The 16,907-nt window shown below is 43.8% G+C and overlaps 1 protein-coding gene across 7 annotated transcripts; it reads left to right on the top strand.

Moving 5' to 3' along the window:
• Window positions 1-683: 683 nt before the first annotated feature.
• TAC1 (tachykinin precursor 1) lies at window positions 684-6,984 on the top strand. 7 transcript variants are annotated; one of them, XM_051786056.1, is made up of 6 exons: window positions 684-803; window positions 1,476-1,613; window positions 1,727-1,823; window positions 2,435-2,458; window positions 4,114-4,167; window positions 6,355-6,984. In XM_051786056.1, exons 2-6 carry the CDS (start codon window positions 1,491-1,493, stop codon window positions 6,402-6,404), a joined length of 348 nt encoding a protein of 115 aa, XP_051642016.1. In that variant the 5' UTR covers window positions 684-803; window positions 1,476-1,490; the 3' UTR covers window positions 6,405-6,984. The 7 variants fall into 7 exon arrangements, with proteins under 7 accessions (XP_051642016.1, XP_051642019.1, XP_051642017.1 ...); XM_051786057.1 differs by having other exon boundaries at window positions 755-841; XM_051786058.1 differs by lacking the exon at window positions 684-803 and adding an exon at window positions 904-1,059.
• The last annotated feature ends 9,923 nt before the right edge of the window (window positions 6,985-16,907 follow it).

Genomic DNA, 16,907 nt, shown 5'->3' with positions numbered 1-16,907 from the left:
GGCAGGGATGTGCTGCTAGAGAGACTGGCTCATTTCCAGTAAAGGCATTCACCTGTCACAGCAGCCAGCCCAGCGGTACCAGCCCGCTGCCTTGTGCCGGCAGCCCGTCTGCAAGCACACACACGCCAGACCTGGGGTGCAATCACTCAGCCAGGCGCTTCTCAGCTTCGTGCATTCCTCAATTCTGATCCCAGCGGGCCGGGGCCGCCCGAGCAGTGGCACAGGGAGGGCAGACGTGGGGAGAAGGAACTTGCCCGGGCACGGGAGGTAGCTCGCTCCCCGCATTCCGCTCGCCCCCGGCTCCTGCCCCTCTCTCCCTCCCGGCGGTGCCGCTCGCAGCGAAAGCAGCTCTCCCTGCCCTGGGGGACCGGGGCGGGGGGAGGCAGAAGTGAAAAGCGGTATTCGCAGCCTTAGGTCCGCGCCCGCATCTCGCATCCACATCCAGAGCCTTATTCCGCGTCCGCACCCGCAGCCGCAGCCGGGACGCGCCCTCGCCCCGGCGGTGCGGGGCGGCCCCGGGGGCGCGGAGCTGCAGCAGGAGGGAGTGTGGTGGGGGAATGTCGGGGAGAAGCCGCCCGGCCGCCGCGCACCCCGCAGGAGCGGGAGAGGGGGGCGGGAGCTGTTCGCCCGGGGGGGGGGGGGGGGGGCTGTCACGGGGCTGGGACCACAAAACCGGGGGTAATTGCATTTAGGCAAATGAGGTTGCCTCGGCCCTCCCCGTCTCCAGGTATATAAAGTGGGGAGCGCTCCTCTGGCCGGCCAATGCGCTCGGAGAGCATCTCCCACCCTCCGCGCTGCTGACGGTGCGTGCGCCTCCGGGAGTCCGTCCGTGCCTGTGAGGGTGCGCTTGTCCGTATGGTTGTGAGGAGTGTGCGTGGGTGCGGGGGGTCTGTATGTGTGCACTTCTATGGGGTGGGTGCCTATACCTGCTTGTGTGCCTCTGAATGTGCCGGCATGTTTTTGTGCCTGTCCTGATGTGTGAAGGAATGAGGGTGTACCTCTGGATACCTGTGTGTGTGTGTAGAGAGCTGCATCCCTACGTAGGTGTGAGCAGCTAAGGTGTGTAGTTATTTGTGTGAGTTTGTAAGTGGATGCATGTGTATCTGTGTGTGTGTATTTATGTGGGAAGGGGTGAATACCTGGATGTATTTCGACGTGTGAAGGTGTGTTTATGTATAACCCTCTATGTCCGTGTGTGGAGGGGTACCTCTGCCTGTGTGTGTGTGACTGTGCACTAGTGTGCACACGAGCTGCGTGCCAGTCTATTTATGTGTGGGGTGTGCGTGTGTCCAGAGGTGACTGTAGCCGTCGGGGGGAAGGGAGGGTGGTGTGACTCGGCGCCTGTGGAGTCTATACGTGCGAGGTAGCGTGTCCCCAGGTGTGCCCCGGAGGCAGCTGTGAGTGTGTGTGCAGGGCTGTGCGTGCTCGCTCCGCCGGGGCTCGGGGTGCCGGTGCTCCAACCTCTGCCCCCGCAGGACGTCGAGGCGGCGATGAGGCTCCCGCTGGCTTTCGCCGTGCTCCTCCTGGCCTCGGCGCAGGCGCTGGCCGAGGAGATGGGAGCCACCGACGACCTCAGCTACTGGTCCGACTGGTCCGACAGCGATCAGGCGAAGGTGAGCCCTGGCGGCCCCGCGGGGTGCAGAAGCGAGGGGCTCGGTCCCGGGCACTGCCTGGGCAAAACGGGGTGGGGGGTCTGCGCTGAGCGCCGCCCGCTGTCGCCCCGCAGGAGGAGCTGCCGCTGCCCCTGGAGCACTTCCTGCAGAGGATGGCCCGGAGACCCCGGCCCCAGCAGTTCTTCGGCCTCATGGGCAAGCGGGATGCCGGTGAGCGGGGTGGGGGGCTGGCTGCTGATCACGCCTCTCCACTCGCCCCTTCTCCTAGTGCCTCCCCAAACTCCACAGCGGTTGTCGCTCGGGTTTAGTGTGTTACGTCTTTTTCAAAAGCTGCCATGTGGGGTGTTCGGGGTTTTTTGTTTGATAGTTTATTTCAAGTTTTGTATCAGATAAACTCACCAGTTGAAAAAGAGAGGGCTTCACATTAAAGTGCCAAATGGGCACCAATTACAGCACGCAAATCCCGGTGAGGAATATCATGACGATTCATGGGATAATTCATACATGCTACTGAATTGCCCATGTAGGGAAATCTGTTCTGTGTACAATTATTGCCATGTTTACTGATCCAAGAATTGATCTAAGAAACTGGAGCTAAACTGATCTAAATTATGTGGGTTTAGCTAAAGCAAGTTTTTGCAGTCTCTTCAAAGAGAAATGCAGTTGTAAACCATCACTTTAATTTCCCTTAAGTGGAATATGCGTAGGGTAGGTTTTGTATTTGATTTTTCAAAACATTGCAGTAGTATCATATGTGTATGCCAATCCTTTTACGACAACTCTTTTTTCCGCTTTTTCTCTTCCTTTTCCTTTCCAATCAGGATATGGCCAGATCTCTCACAAAAGTAAGTTTAAAAAAAATGCAAATAAGTAATTATTAGAAGATATTAAATAGGGAATAGTGTATTTGACGGGATTAGTTAGAAGATGACTGGTTTCAGCCGAGGAATGGCAGCACTTCTGGTGAAGAAATGTTCTGTTAAAGGATTGAAACCTCCACCCCAGTGCCGCTGTGAGCCTGTATCTCATCTGAGCTGCCGCAAGCTTTGAAATTTCAATCCATATTAATGTGCGGATGTTGCAGCTCTCACTTATTTCCCTAGGGGGGGATTCTGTAAGCCTTTCTTATAGTCAAGGCAGGCTTACTGCCAGACTCAGAGAGGAGCAATTAAGATGACAAAATCTGGAAAATTAGAGTATTGAATTTCCAAATCCCCAAGAATGCTTTCACAGGAGAGCCCATGTCCTCACATGTGAGATGCTGTATCTGTGCTCTCAGCATTGTCTGGCTGGGAATCAGATCCGTGCTCACAGTAGGGGCTGATTGATGATGTGCTGCCATATGAACAAGACTATCTTGCCCCATTAATAGTGTGCTTTGCTCTGCTTCTGTGTAACATCAAGCAGGAGATGGTATCAGCACTGTGGTGTTACTTTGTTCTGTGCAGTGACAGTTTTATTCTCTGAATTTATCTGAAGATGTTTAAACAGAAGCTGGAAGACTTTTAGTAAGTAAAAATGATCTTGTATTCTGTGACACCTCCTCTGTCCACAGAGATCAACAACTGTCCCCGTGTTCTGTTATCCATAAGATGCTTTCACTAGGGTTATGCCTCTGAAGACCAATAAACACTTTGATACAAAGCTCATGCCAAATAACCTGCTGACAAAAGTAAAAAAATTACAGATTTCTGAAACTGCTTCAGATTGAATTAATACATGTGAGGTCTGAGGATCTTGTTTTGTAGATGAATTAGCCAAGCAAAATTCTTTCCAAAGAGAAATTTCTAAGTTTACCTCAAAAGTCAGTTTAGATGAGGAATGAAAATGAGCCATTCTTTTTTATCTGAAACTATAGCTACTATATCTTGCTTTATGCTGTAGGCCAAAACTTGGAGTAATTTATCCTCTGCACATCCAGTGCCTTGAGAAGTACTAATGGGACAGGAAGGTAATACCTGAACTCATAAATATTCCAAATACAAAGCCAGACTGTCTAGCTCAGACGTGTCCAGACATAGAGTCCCATTGGCTTCCTCTGCAGTAAGGGCTCTGCCTGACCTCTGAGGGAGATTTTTCTTCCACATTACAGAAATAAAACGACAACAGATAGAAGAGATGCCTCACACAGATGCAGGCTATACCAAGACACTGCCTTCTTGTGCATTTTCTCAAATCAGTAGGAATTGTACTGGGAGAGAAATAAGAATCCTTTAGTGGTCATTGTTTTTCCATTATACTTAAAGAAACAAATCCACAAAACGAAAAGTCTATCTAAACTAATGAGAAGATGTCCACTAACTGGCCTGTGCCTTGGTCTAACCTGTTAAGTCTGATTAGTCAGGCTGATCTTTATTTTTTGTTGTCTGAGAGGGATGTGAACAACTGGTCTGTGAGATAAACAGTTTTGGAGCCTATCTTCCTTCCTCGCTAAAACACGTTATCTTAGAAGCCTGCCTAGTTAAAATGTATTAAAACACCCCTAAATATATTTTTTCAGGGCATAAAACAGACTCCTTTGTTGGACTTATGGGCAAAAGATCTTTAAATTCTGGTATGTATATGACTAAATCTGATACTTGGTGATATACAGCCTCTTCATTCCGTTGCCTCTTTGTTCTCTCCCAGCGGATGGAAGAAGCAGTGTTTATGTAGTGTAGACTCAGAGTTCTCTGAAAAAGACCCAGGATTTTCTTTGTTACCCAAGATATTTCAGGGTTTGCTTTACTCCAGTTCTTGAGATAGTCAGGCTGGTCTGAGCTGCAGGAGACCTCAGGTAAAAGTCTCCAGGACACTTTCATTACTGCCCTGTCCTTGCATGTTCTGCTGGTCCCCAAAGTACTAATACAAGAAAAAAATCTAAATTTTACGGACATGCCAAGAAAAATTCAGAGTCTGAAAATGTAAAGTTCATTTACATTTGTGGTCCAAATCCAGACCTCATCGGGTAAAGGAATATCCTCATTGTCTCTGGAGATCATTATTCCTAAAACCTGGAGCAGAAGGTGGAAGAACAGCATCTCATTCTGCAGATCAAGCTGTTGAACATTCCCAACCTCTTCCAGCTTTTCACTTCACCCAAAGCATTTTAAGCTTTGAGTGGATACTGAGAATTTGTATTATTTTCCATAGCATCCGTATGGGGCAGGATTCTCCTCTCCTCTAATGTGCAGAACTCCTGTGGGTATCTGCAAATTGGCTGTAGCTCTACCTTCCCTGTGCTATAGGGTTGTACTGAGGAAATCCCTCAGTGTGAACTAAAGTATCAGTTGATTCTCCAGAATGGGAATTAAAAAAATAAAAACCCTGATATATATTTTACATCTCTGAAATAGTTCCCACTGTTTTGTTAAATGGATGATAAAAGTTAAATTACTAGCTGACACCTTTATATTATGTGGATACATGCTGTGATCTACATTCTGCAATTATGGTTGTCAGTAACTTTTATTTTCAATTAAACTAGCAATATTGCTCTCTGCATCATTTTACAAATTGCTATGTATCATGAATAATTTTATACAATTTTATCTGTGGTGGCAATAGCTGTTAAATGCATGATACCTGTAAATATATCTGCTATCACAAAAGTAAATAGCCTGGAAGTAATAAAGTGGGTTTGGCTTCCATTGGGATTACATTTACATTAATATGAGAATATAAATACAGCAAATGTTTTAAAAAATGTAAAGATTTTGTTGCCCTAATTTCAAATTGCTAGTAGTCAGGCTACTATTATGTGGTATTTCTAACAAAGGCGAATAATGAAGTTTTGCCCTGTTAAGCTATGTAATACCTGCCTGACAGGTTAAACTAGAATTCACTGCTTTTCTGCCTGATTCATTGGGAGGGAAATGGTAAGAAGTTGCTTCCCCAAAGGACTGTGTAATCAGAGCAAGATCAGGAGTAGTAAGCGTTAGGACTATCCTTACTTATCCCTACTGGAAAATGTTTAACTGGGCAGGATCTTTACCTGGTGCTATGGTTTTCTTCTGCAGAAAGCCCCTGAGAACTCCAGCAATGTGCAGGAGTTTATGCTGTCTTGCTGGGTGTGAGTGGGGTGCTGATTTGAAGTCTTGTGTGACAAAGCAGGGTATTGGATGCTGATGTCTCAGTCCCTGTTTTGGGGACAGACCTGACCAAGAAGGGCTCTCTGGGGTTCACTCTCATTTTAAAAGAGCAAGAAGGAGAGATCTACCACTACTAAACACAAAATATGTTACTGAAGACTATTTTAGGCTGCAACTAGTCCACAGGAAGTCTGAGTCAATTTGAGGAGCTTGGCTTCTGCCATAGTCTTTAGTAAAAGTTAACCCTGTGTGCAGGGCTTGGGGACATGGAGGGTTTAAACCTGAGAAAGAGCTGACTGTGCAGGAACGAAGGTGGACATGTCCATGCAGAAAGCCTCTACTCACAAATTGACCTGAATGCTCAGATCCCATAAATTAGATGGATTACTGGGAGGTAAATGGGCTCTGAGTTAATGGTACTTCAAGCAGCTCAACAGATGATAGGTCGAAAACACTGCTCAGACCTTCAGCCTCCAGGAGGACAGTGTAGTCTGAGAGATAAAACAAATCAAAGCAGCTCAGGGTTGGGCAGGGAGGCCTCGCCTCTGTTCCAAATATGCCACTGAGGTCCAGCAGTGACCCAGCTGGCTGCAGGTCTCTGACATTTCTTGTGCTTGCAGGGGTTTATGCAAGGCTGTACTGTGTGTTTCATTCTGCTTCATTTTTTGCAGGGTCCTCTGAAGGGAGCATAGCACAGAATTATGAACGGAGGCGTAAATGAGACATTCCTGCGCATTATTTACTAAACTTCATTTGTTCTGATGGCCAATGCAGTGTAATATAAACTAACCACTGTATGGAATAATTATTTATTTAACAACTGATGGGGTTTGGGTTTTTTTGAGTTGTACATTCAATAAAATTATTATTTTTCATATTGTGGCAGTGATACATGTTGTGTAGGTGTGTTGTGGTTCTGAAAGGACCAGCAACCCTGGTGATGTCTCACAGCAAAGCACATCATTTGATATGACCCATAAAGTTATGTTTACTAAACCAAGCAAATATTCTTTTGTTCATTGAAAGCGAGTCTATCAGCTTCACAGCCAGTGCAGAACAGAGCTGATGTTCAGTCTAGTGCCTCAATTTGTTTTCATGTTTATAATGTACTGTAATTTCTGTATCAAAAAATATATTTGTATCATTACAGCATGTTTTATGTTCTGTGACTATGTATCTATATATTTTAAAAAGGGGGTGGGTAATGTTTGAATGGGAATCCAAGGTCTTCATTTCATAGTCTGGAATTTTATGACAGTAACATTTTAAATAAAAACTACTCTGGGGCTTTTGCAACATAATTCTTTTGGTGATAGTAATGGAGTTATTTCCCACGTTGGTCTGGAATGAGATTTAGGTCCAAGCAAGAGCGGTCTGAGACTGGAAAGAAATATCAAATTAATGGTTTCTTTTTGCAGGGAGACTGTGAGCTTCCTCATGTGTGTTTGGTGAATGTTTGGAGGATATGCTACTGGACACAGGAATTCCTGAGATTGCTTCAGGTCACACAAGGTGCCATCCATCCTTAACCTGATGGAAATCAAGAAGCATGTTGTCTGAATGAAAAGGGCGTGGTGTACCCCCCAGCTCCAAGTGGAATAATTTGCTGTGGAATTCACCCAGTATTGTAGGTTTATTATTTGAAAGCTAAGCTTTTAATAAATTCTAGCCCTCAGATTCACAATAAAAGCACCTGTTGACTTGAATCCATGCAATATAAGAGAAAAAAAAGTGAGCGTAATTATCTTTTTAATTAAACTCTCTGGTTACTACATAAGCAGGACAGTCCTGAAATGCTACATACATCTCACCAGATGCCAGGGCATCTGGAGATCTATCTTCTTTCCCCCTGCTAAAAGCTATACTTCTCCATTTGATGCTATGATGTGAGCTTTCATCACAGATGAATCAGCAATGAAAACAGACAGTATATATAAACCAAGTAATAAGTAATATGAAGGGATTCACTGGGTTTTTTTTCCATTTTGGAAGTGAACTCAACAACCTCCATTTTCAAGGCTACCTAAGGCATCAGCAGAACTGCCCCCATTACGAGCGGGTGGGTGCAGGACTTCTCTCCTGCTGGGTTAGAAGCAGCACCTAAGCCTGGCCATGCTTAAAACAGATCCCACTTTCAGCTAAGCAGGAGGCGATCTAGCTAGGTGGGGGGGTGTATGGTAGGAAAACTGAAGCTGACTTACAAGAGGGACCACACTCGTGTGAGAGTGGTTGTACTGGCACTCTGCCAGTTCTTCATCTTGCCAGCGCTAATTTTCAAACTAATAAACTTCTGTATGAGCTCCCACTGTGAGGAGGGGAAGCTGACTGACTAATAACATGGTAGAAGGACTCTGGAAATGGATGTTGAATAATGCTCAGTGAAAAAAAAAATTAAAAAAAAAAGAGAAAAAAATTTAAAATGCTGTTCTTCTACTCTGGGAGCCTACAGTGCTCCCAGAGCTCACAGCCCATGTGCGCTGAATTGTGAGATGCAGAGAGTAAAGCGAAAGCTCCACTGTTCACTCCCTGCAGCCTGCACATCTCACAAACTTCCTTGCAGAGGCAACCACTGCAAACATATTTGCATCCAGAGAAAGCCACAGAGAGTGGGTTTTAAACGTTTGCAGGACAGCACAAGTACTATTTAACAGCATCCAGTAAATAGATAGGACTGACTTTTCTGGAAAAAACATAGATGGTTTGGGTTGGAAGGTACCTTTAAAGATCACCTAGTCCAACCCTCTGCCATTGGCAAGGACATCTTCCATTAGATGAGTTTGCTCAGAGCTCCAACCAAACTGACACTGAACACTTCTAGGGATGAGACAGACACAACTTCTCTGGGCAACCTGTTGCAGAGTCTCACCACCCTCATTGAAAAGATTTCCTTCCTTACAACCAATCTAAATCTACCCTCTTTCAGTTTAAATATCTGATCATCTTCATGGCCCTCTTCTGGACTCATTCCAGCAGATCCATGCCCATCCTGTGCTGGGGACCCCAGAGCTGGACACAGTACTCCAGGTGGGGTCTCACTAGTGTAGAGTAGAGAGACAGAATCACCTCCCTCAACCTGCTGCCCACACTGCTTTTGATGCAGCTCAGGGTGTGGTTGTCTTTCTGGGCTATGAGCTGCATCATGTTGTTTCACATCCACAAACAACCCCAAATCCTTTTCCTCAGGAATGCTCTCAATCCATTCTCTGCCCAGCTTGTATCTGTGCTTGGAATTGCCCTGACCTTGCGCTTGGCCTTGTTGAATTTCATGAAGTTCACCCAGGCTCACTCCCTGTGCCTGTAAAAATTGTTATTGGTGGTATCCCTTCCCTCAAGCGTGTCATGGCACTACTACCATTGTTCCACTGCCAAGGCTGAGCCTCTGGCACCAAAGCAGTCTCCTTTTACTTGTCATTCTGATCAGTGGTTTTAATCTGGCATTTGGAAACAACTCATTTTAATTTCTGGTGGTAAAATAATGTCAGATTTGTGCTAATTTGGGTTTTGAACAGTAAGGTTAGAATTGGCATTGATTTATATGTTTGTATAGATATCTATTCCAACTTAGAAATAAAGCAAATACACCAAAAGGCACTGTCTGAAATGTTCCAACTGACTCTACCAACAATACAAAAAAAGCCCTTCATTACATTTCAGTGCTGGCAGGGACTGCTTGGTCCAGCTGTGCCATGTTGGGGCTGTGGGGCTGTGCCTGCCCAGCAGGCCTAGGGCAGATGTGGAGATGCACAAACAACACATCTGCAAGCATCCAGCTCAGCAGCTGCCCATCCCTGCCATGGGCTCACTCCAAACATTTGTCCTCACAGGCATCCAGGGATCCTGGAGACTCACACAGGAATTCTTATTCTTATATCTTTTATCTGCCTTTAGTCTTAAGCAATATAGTTTATACATTACTGAGTAATTCAAAGGGACTTCTAAATAATTTCCACAGTCTTTAATCTCCCTTTTAAGGTTTCTTCAACTTCTAAACACTTTTATGCATTGGACAGCATTGTTTGCAGCCCTGGGCCACTGGGCCACTTATGCTTTCGATTGCTGGGCAGGGCCAGCTTTCCAGAGTCATTGCAGGTTTTGGAGAGGCTTTCACTAAATCCCCTGCTGTCTCCACAACAGCCAGCCACGACTGTGACACACACTTAGCTCTTTCTGATGGCAACAGTCTGACACCCTTCAGGCTGCAAAAGCTAATCAATAACATTGCAGCAAGGGCATCTGTCAGCAAAATGCAACTGAGCTTTAAATAAAGCAATAAAAATCTTCCTAGGAAATCAGCATGAAGAGTGAACTCAGGGTTATGCTGGCAATGGTCACCACTGGGGAGGTGCTACAGGTAGTTTGATGTAACAGCCCACCTCCAACATACTCAGCCCCCTTTTTGTTTCTTTTTTCCCTCAGAAACACATAATTCATCTGCATCCTGACAAGTGGCTGCTCTTCTGGTAGGCACTGTCTCCCTCACACACAGAAACTTCACTTCCCTTGGATGGGGATGCCAAAGTCAAGATCTCGGCAGCCTGCCTTGCCCAAGCATGACCCAGAGGACATAGTCTCCATCCAGCATCTCCATCTCTCTGCTGTTGCATGGAGACTGGCCATCCCTGGTGCAGGTTGCAGCCAAACTTACCCTGGGAAGCCAGAGCCATGGCACACATACCCAGTCCATGAACTGGGAAGTTGGGAGGGGGATTTGGCTCCACCCTATGCATCTCACCAGGGGAGCTCAGGTTCTGCAGCACTTGCAAATCCTTCGCTGTACTCACATCAGGAAGCTGGAGATTTTCATCATGATTTTAACCAAAAGAAAAGGAAGAATCTGGAAATGTTTAGGCACGGAGATCTTGCAGGAATCCAGCCCCCAGTCATCATTAGCTAGAGCAGAACAACATCAAGAGGTTTTTGTAAATTATTAAAGTGATTCTTTAAAATGCTGTTTATTCAGAGTATGTCAGTAGCAGCTCCTTCAGAGCTACCAAGAGCCATTATTTAAATACAGACTTTGTCCCTTAAACTATGTCTCTTAAACTGTGGCTTAGACAGTGGTTTTAGCATTAAGAGATATCGAGCAAGTCCCAGTGCAAACTTTGGTAATGACAAAATTTTCTTCTGATGAGCCCAAACAGTTCCCTTAGCCAGCATATCACAGACTGCATTAGCAAACATCTCCCAGAGTGACAGGACAAAAGCACACAGCAGCTGCTTCCCTGGAGTTGTACTGTGTCAAGATGCAGCCACCTGCTGTTCCAGATACACTCGAATGTCCTCATATATCTCCAAAATAACTCACTCACCTTTGCAGAAAATAGTCTTTACTGGAAGATTAGGGATTTTTTAAATTTGTTTTCACTGCTAGCAAGTGTACAAATATCCTCAAACAACATCTTTCAGGAAAGACCAACACACTCTTTGCATTATTCTTTTAATGGTACTGATAGAGCATAGACTAAAACATTTGTCAACAGGAGAAGCTGTATGGAATTCATTATGATATTAATTCAAAATTATCACTGCTCCACCTCTGATAGATATCTGGTTTCCATCAGAATAAAAGAGCAACTCATCAGCTCAGAAACTCCTTTTTAAAGAGAGGTACGCAGAGCGTGTGCAACAAACCACCTCTTGTTTTCTCATCCATCTCCAAATTAAACAAGGTCACCACTTACGGCATATAGAAGAAATGAAATGTGAACAGACTGTTAAACAACAAAACACTTCGGCTGTCATGGTGCTTCATGCTCTCCCAGAAGCCTGGAGGGAGGTCAAGGTGAGATGGTTTGGCAAGAGGTAACTACAGCAGTTGAGCTAGAAATGCAATGCACACCCTGTACCTAACCAGTCACTTCTGCAAGGTGCTACCTAAGTGCAAAGAAATTTAGGAAATTACAAAAGAGAACACTGAATGTTTACAAAAACTCCTGCAAATTAAAAAAAAAAAAAGCCTTTCTTTTCCTATCTAAACCATTTCTCACACTTATTTCAGAAGCATAGCTGTAAGAGATTTAAGAGGTATAAGATGTGCACCAATACATCATAAAAGACCCATAAGATCATCAAGTTCCAATCATATGTTAACCATTATGTTAACATTGGAGACACCATCTGAAGGCAAGAGAGGGCAGAATTGTGTGGAGTAGGTAAAGAGCTGCATAAATTCATGATATATATTCTCAACCAGAGCTTGAGTGCCTCAGTGCCAATATATGCTGATATAATTTTAACATTGTTTTCTACATGAACTAGTTTGCATTGAAAACATCTAGCTGGGTAACAGAAGAAACCTTTAATCACAGACGTTCAATTTTGGCACATAGAAGTGCATTTTATTTTCACTGTTATAACACTCAGACAACAATAGGCATATTGTATTTCTGTGCACCAAAGCATTAAAATTCAAGCAATACCCCCTGGAAGCAAATTTTGCTTGGAGAATATACACATTAATTACTGAAGGAATATATACATATGGTGTAGCTACTCTAAGACTGCATTTAAAAAGTGTTTATAATTCAGTGAATTTTAAAGCAGTGAATTTTTATGATTCCCAAAAGATGTAAGAGTTGTTTTGTGAGACCTGAGCATTTGCAGCTTGGATTTCCATTGCGTCAATTCAGCCCAGGAGAGGCCTGCATCATGTGAGCATGAGTGAGACCAGCCCAGGGCACCAGCAGTCATCACCAATATTGTATATAGGCACAAGACAGCACTTCAGAACAGTTTCTTGAAATATAACATAATGAATTCTGATGTCTGCAGATAGCAACCTGTTTATCCACAGCACATCTTCCCCACACTTCCTTGCCAACCCAATTCCAGCTCTAGGAAACAATCAAACCTTCCTGCCCTGCCCTCCCAGCTGCCAAAGGAGTTCCAATTAGTGTCAATTGAGATAATAGTTCTATTTGCATTTTTAAGCTATTATTAGCAAGTTGTCAGTCAGCCAGTAATTTGTATCCTTTTGGTATAATGAGTATTTAAATATTTAAAAAGAGAACATTCCTTTCTACCACCCCCTTCCTTTTTGTGCTAAAATAATAATAGTTTTAATCAAAAGTAATTTGTATTAATATACATTTTGCCCCAGGTGTTAAAGGCAGTCTTCAAGAGCAGTGGTGAGAGATGTTAAGTAATCATGGCTAGGTTTTGGAACAAAGATTTGGGAAAGGCTCTACTCACATTCATTACACGTGCACTGGTGGCTAAAAAGGCCAATACGAGATAGACACGTCCGACTGCAAAAGGCACAGCAGAAAGACTCCTTAGGTGGTATATTCTGCAAGACACGGTTCTTTCTGCGTTGTCTTTTCTCCTCGACAGTGACCCTGCGTGCGTTCTCAAAAGCATCAGCAGCGTTATAGATGGTGTGTCTCCAGACCTCCCGATTGGAGGCCAGAGTAGACCAGTTATGTTGATCAATATGGCCAAGGCTGAGATGTTGTTTCAGGCAGTTTACTAATATAGACAACTACTTCTACCCTCAATTGTAGCAGGAAGGCTGCTTTTGCAACCAGATCATTGTAGTCTCCTCTTGGCCTCTGCAAGTTGATTATGGTGTAAGAACTGAGGTCAGTTCCAATAATTTTATGTACCTAGGATTATAATTTTCTAAAGGACTATTTTGGACCCAATCACTCTATCTTCTTCTTGGTGAAAATTCATAAGCACCCTGTACCAAAACCAACAAAAGGCAGAAGACCTGCCTCAGAGCAAGCATGGAGTAGGCAAGGTGTTGTGTGTCAGATTGGACAGCCAGCTCTCCATTGTCATTACACCACTGATGATGACTAGGTGATGCTTTTTTCTGACAGGGTTCAAGTCTAGATGCTCAGGTATATGGAGTCTGCTGCTGAGAGAAAAGAGGCCTTAAACCTTTCTGATGTGCATCTGTAAAACTTTCTAGTAGGCTTCAGAGGTGAGTCCACATGAACTTCACGGAGTTCAAAAAGGCACATGGGTCAGCACAAATACAGACTGGGCAGAGAACGGATTGAGAATACCCCTGGGATGAAAGACTTGGGGGTGTTGGTGAATGAGAAGCTCAACGTGACCTGGCAATGTGCACTCACAGCCCAGAAAACCATCTATATCCTGGGCTGCACCAAAAGCAGTGTGACCATCAGGTCAAGGGAGGTGATTCCCCCTCTACTCTACTTTGGTGAGGCCCCATTTAGAGTGCTGCATCCAGCTCTGGGGCCCCCAAAATAAGAAGGATGTGGACCAGTCGGAGAGAGTCTTGAGGAGACCACAAAGATGATCAGAGGGCTGGAGCACTTCTCCTATGAAAACAGCCTAAGAGAGTTGTGGTTGTTACGCCTGTAAAAGAGAAGGGAGACCTTATAGCACCTTCCAGTATACACAGGGGGCCAACAAGAGAGCTGGAGAGGGATATTTACTAGGACATTTAGTGATAGGACACAGCGTAATGGCTTTAAACTGAGAGAGGATAATTTAGATTAAAGGAAGAAATTCTTTACAGTGAGGGTGGTAAGGCACTGGAACATGTTGCCCAGGGAAGCTGCGAATGCCCCATCCCCGGAAACATTCAAGGCCACATTAGATGGGACTTTAAGCATCCTGGTCTAGTGGAAGGTGTCCCTGCCCATGGCAGGGGCACTGGAACTAGATGATCTTTAAGGTCCCTTCCAACCCAAATCTTTCTGATTCTATCATAGCGTTCTCTCTGTAGGACTACCTGAAATTCTGTGATCCACATGTTAAAAATGAAGAAAATAAAAAAAAAAAGCCTAACAACTTCAGAGGTAAAATTAACATTGCTTATCCCCTAGCCTGGGAATTATCTTCCATATTCCCTAGAACTGACATTGTATACGGGTTCCAACTCACATTAATAATTTTTAATATAACTGGGTTTGAATTACCTCTAAACTGAATACTCAATGTCCTCAATACTAACGCAATTCAACTTTCAGCTGCCTTCTTACCTGCAGCACCAGCATGAGAAGCTCTGCACAACATCTTGAGCAAGATCAATTAAAAAACATTTTTCCTTTATGCTTGGCTTTATCCCTGTTCTAATCATGTACTTATTAAATTCCACGAGGCTCACGCACGAATCCCAGTGACAAGTGTGTGTGAAGGAAGAGACTAAAAGCAGAAGCAGAGCAGAAAGGATAGCAGCCTTCCCTAGGGATGAAGAGCTCATTTGCACAGATGCACTGACAGCGGCTGCCATCTGCCGGCTACAAAAAAAAAAAAAAAAGAAAAAAGTAAAAAGTTAGGAAATCGTTCTTGAAGCAACCTCTCAATCTGAATTCGAACTTTGACAGACACTTTTTGTCACGTGGGAGGAAATGTGTCGGTTTGTTGGCTTCCTGGAACACAGTGCAAGGAGCAGAGCCAGCTCCAGCCCACTTGCATGTTAGAAACATGATGGTCAGGTAAAAACTCCAGGTACCGTCAACATCTTTTTTTGTAGCTCCGGGGATGCTTGGAAGACCCAAACCTGAGCATACAGTGCTGAAAAAAACCTAGTTGCCCAGGTAGTTTTCTCTTACTGGAAGAGCTTCCAGGTAACAACAAGATGGAAAGTGGCACTACAGAGAGGAGTGGGTGAAATACCACAAAAAGATCTTTGAAAGCAGCATGCACAAACCCTGTTAATGTATCACCACCCCTAGCTATTACCCCTACCAACTTACAGGGTATCACAGTAGCACAGACCACCTCTCTGCTCCATCCTCCTTTGCTCCTTCTCTGTTTCTTCAAGTTTTGTAAATAAAAAATTTAAATTACTATTTTAAATTGAAATGATAAATTTTAATAATTAAAATTCTGTGCATTACCTGCATCCAAACAGAGGCTCATACAAAACTAAGACTTTCCTAACTGCAGCCTTTTTGTCAACCACAATGTCTATGCAGATATGTAAATAAAAAACAATAAACCCCAAAAGAATTCCAAAATGAGGAACCAAGACAGGCATGGTGCAGGTGATGTGCTTTGGCTATCCCTAGGAAAATGGCTGAGGAACAGACAGCCTACCTTACTACAGAAATAAGTAGCCCCTCCCACATTTCAGCCCCACTCTCCTGACAGACTGTCATTTATTAAGGGGAATCAGACATTAGGTCTGTATCAGAAAAAAAAGAGTAAGTCCACCTCTCCAAAGGCTCACTGTGATTTTTTGGTTTTAGCTACAATTTTACTTCAGTTCTGAGTGGAGAAAAACAACCACCTTGACTGATATTAATTCTGAATCTGAATAAAAGTATAACACTTATTGAGGAATTAGCTTCCACAGCACTACTGTGAAAAGGTTCAACATTGGTTCCTGCAGCCTAGTTTTGTAAAGTTTTTTTATTATTATTATTCTTGGTGAAGACAGTTACACACCTTGTAGATGATATTTCCCACACCAAAGGTCCTTCACAAAGACACTCCCCATATTCTATTAAAATAAGATGCTTTTACATTTGACTGTGATTTTAAACACAGTTTCAAAGATTTTATATAGCTTCAGACCATCCCACATAAAAAACCTCTGACCAATGGACTAAGGGTCTCCAAAGTCCTGTCAAGTGATCCCTGGCTCTTACTTACTGTCAGAATAGTCCAGCTTAATTTTACCCAAAAGAAATGGAGTGGAAAAAGAGGCAACCACAGCAGGAACAAAGATGAAGAGCAGAGAAGACAGCATTACACACTGGACCTGCATCCCATTCCCTTCTGTGACAAACTACAAACACATACGTAGTTCGCAGATGACCCAGCACAGCTGGATCTTTTTGTCTTACATTTTCGGGGTTTTTTCCTTTTTTTTTTTTTTTTTGTTTGTTTGTTTGTTTGTTTGTTTTAAAGGAAAAAAGAAAAGAGGAAGTTCAGTGTCATGGAAGCCCAATAAGGCTGTAGAATTCAAGTCTGTACATGGAGAAGGAATGACCAGATTTTACACTCCTGATATCCCTAGCATTTTTACCTTTTACAAGAATAAAGCAGCAACCACCGTATTCTTCCTCTGCACATCATTAAAAAGCTAAAATAAATGGATCACCTATCTAGAATATAGCCTTGATATGTATATGCCCAATGAATTAGGAATTAAAAAAAATTAGGTGGATTTCCTTGAATGCCTGACAATGTTGCAGCAGAAACTGCATTTGAGTAATGACCCAAAAATGTGTTTAGCCCATTTTCACTTCAGGCAAATGCTATTTTTTTATCTCAGCCTTGGGAAGTTTACAGTAAGTAG

Source organism: Manacus candei, unplaced genomic scaffold (genome assembly GCF_025592945.1).
Source record: "Manacus candei isolate 608988 ecotype Guabito, Panama unplaced genomic scaffold, ASM2559294v1 h1tg000021l, whole genome shotgun sequence".
Lineage (NCBI taxonomy): Eukaryota > Metazoa > Chordata > Aves > Passeriformes > Pipridae > Manacus > Manacus candei.
Note: the sequence above shows the minus strand (reverse complement) of the source record. Positions and strands in the feature narration are given on the sequence as shown.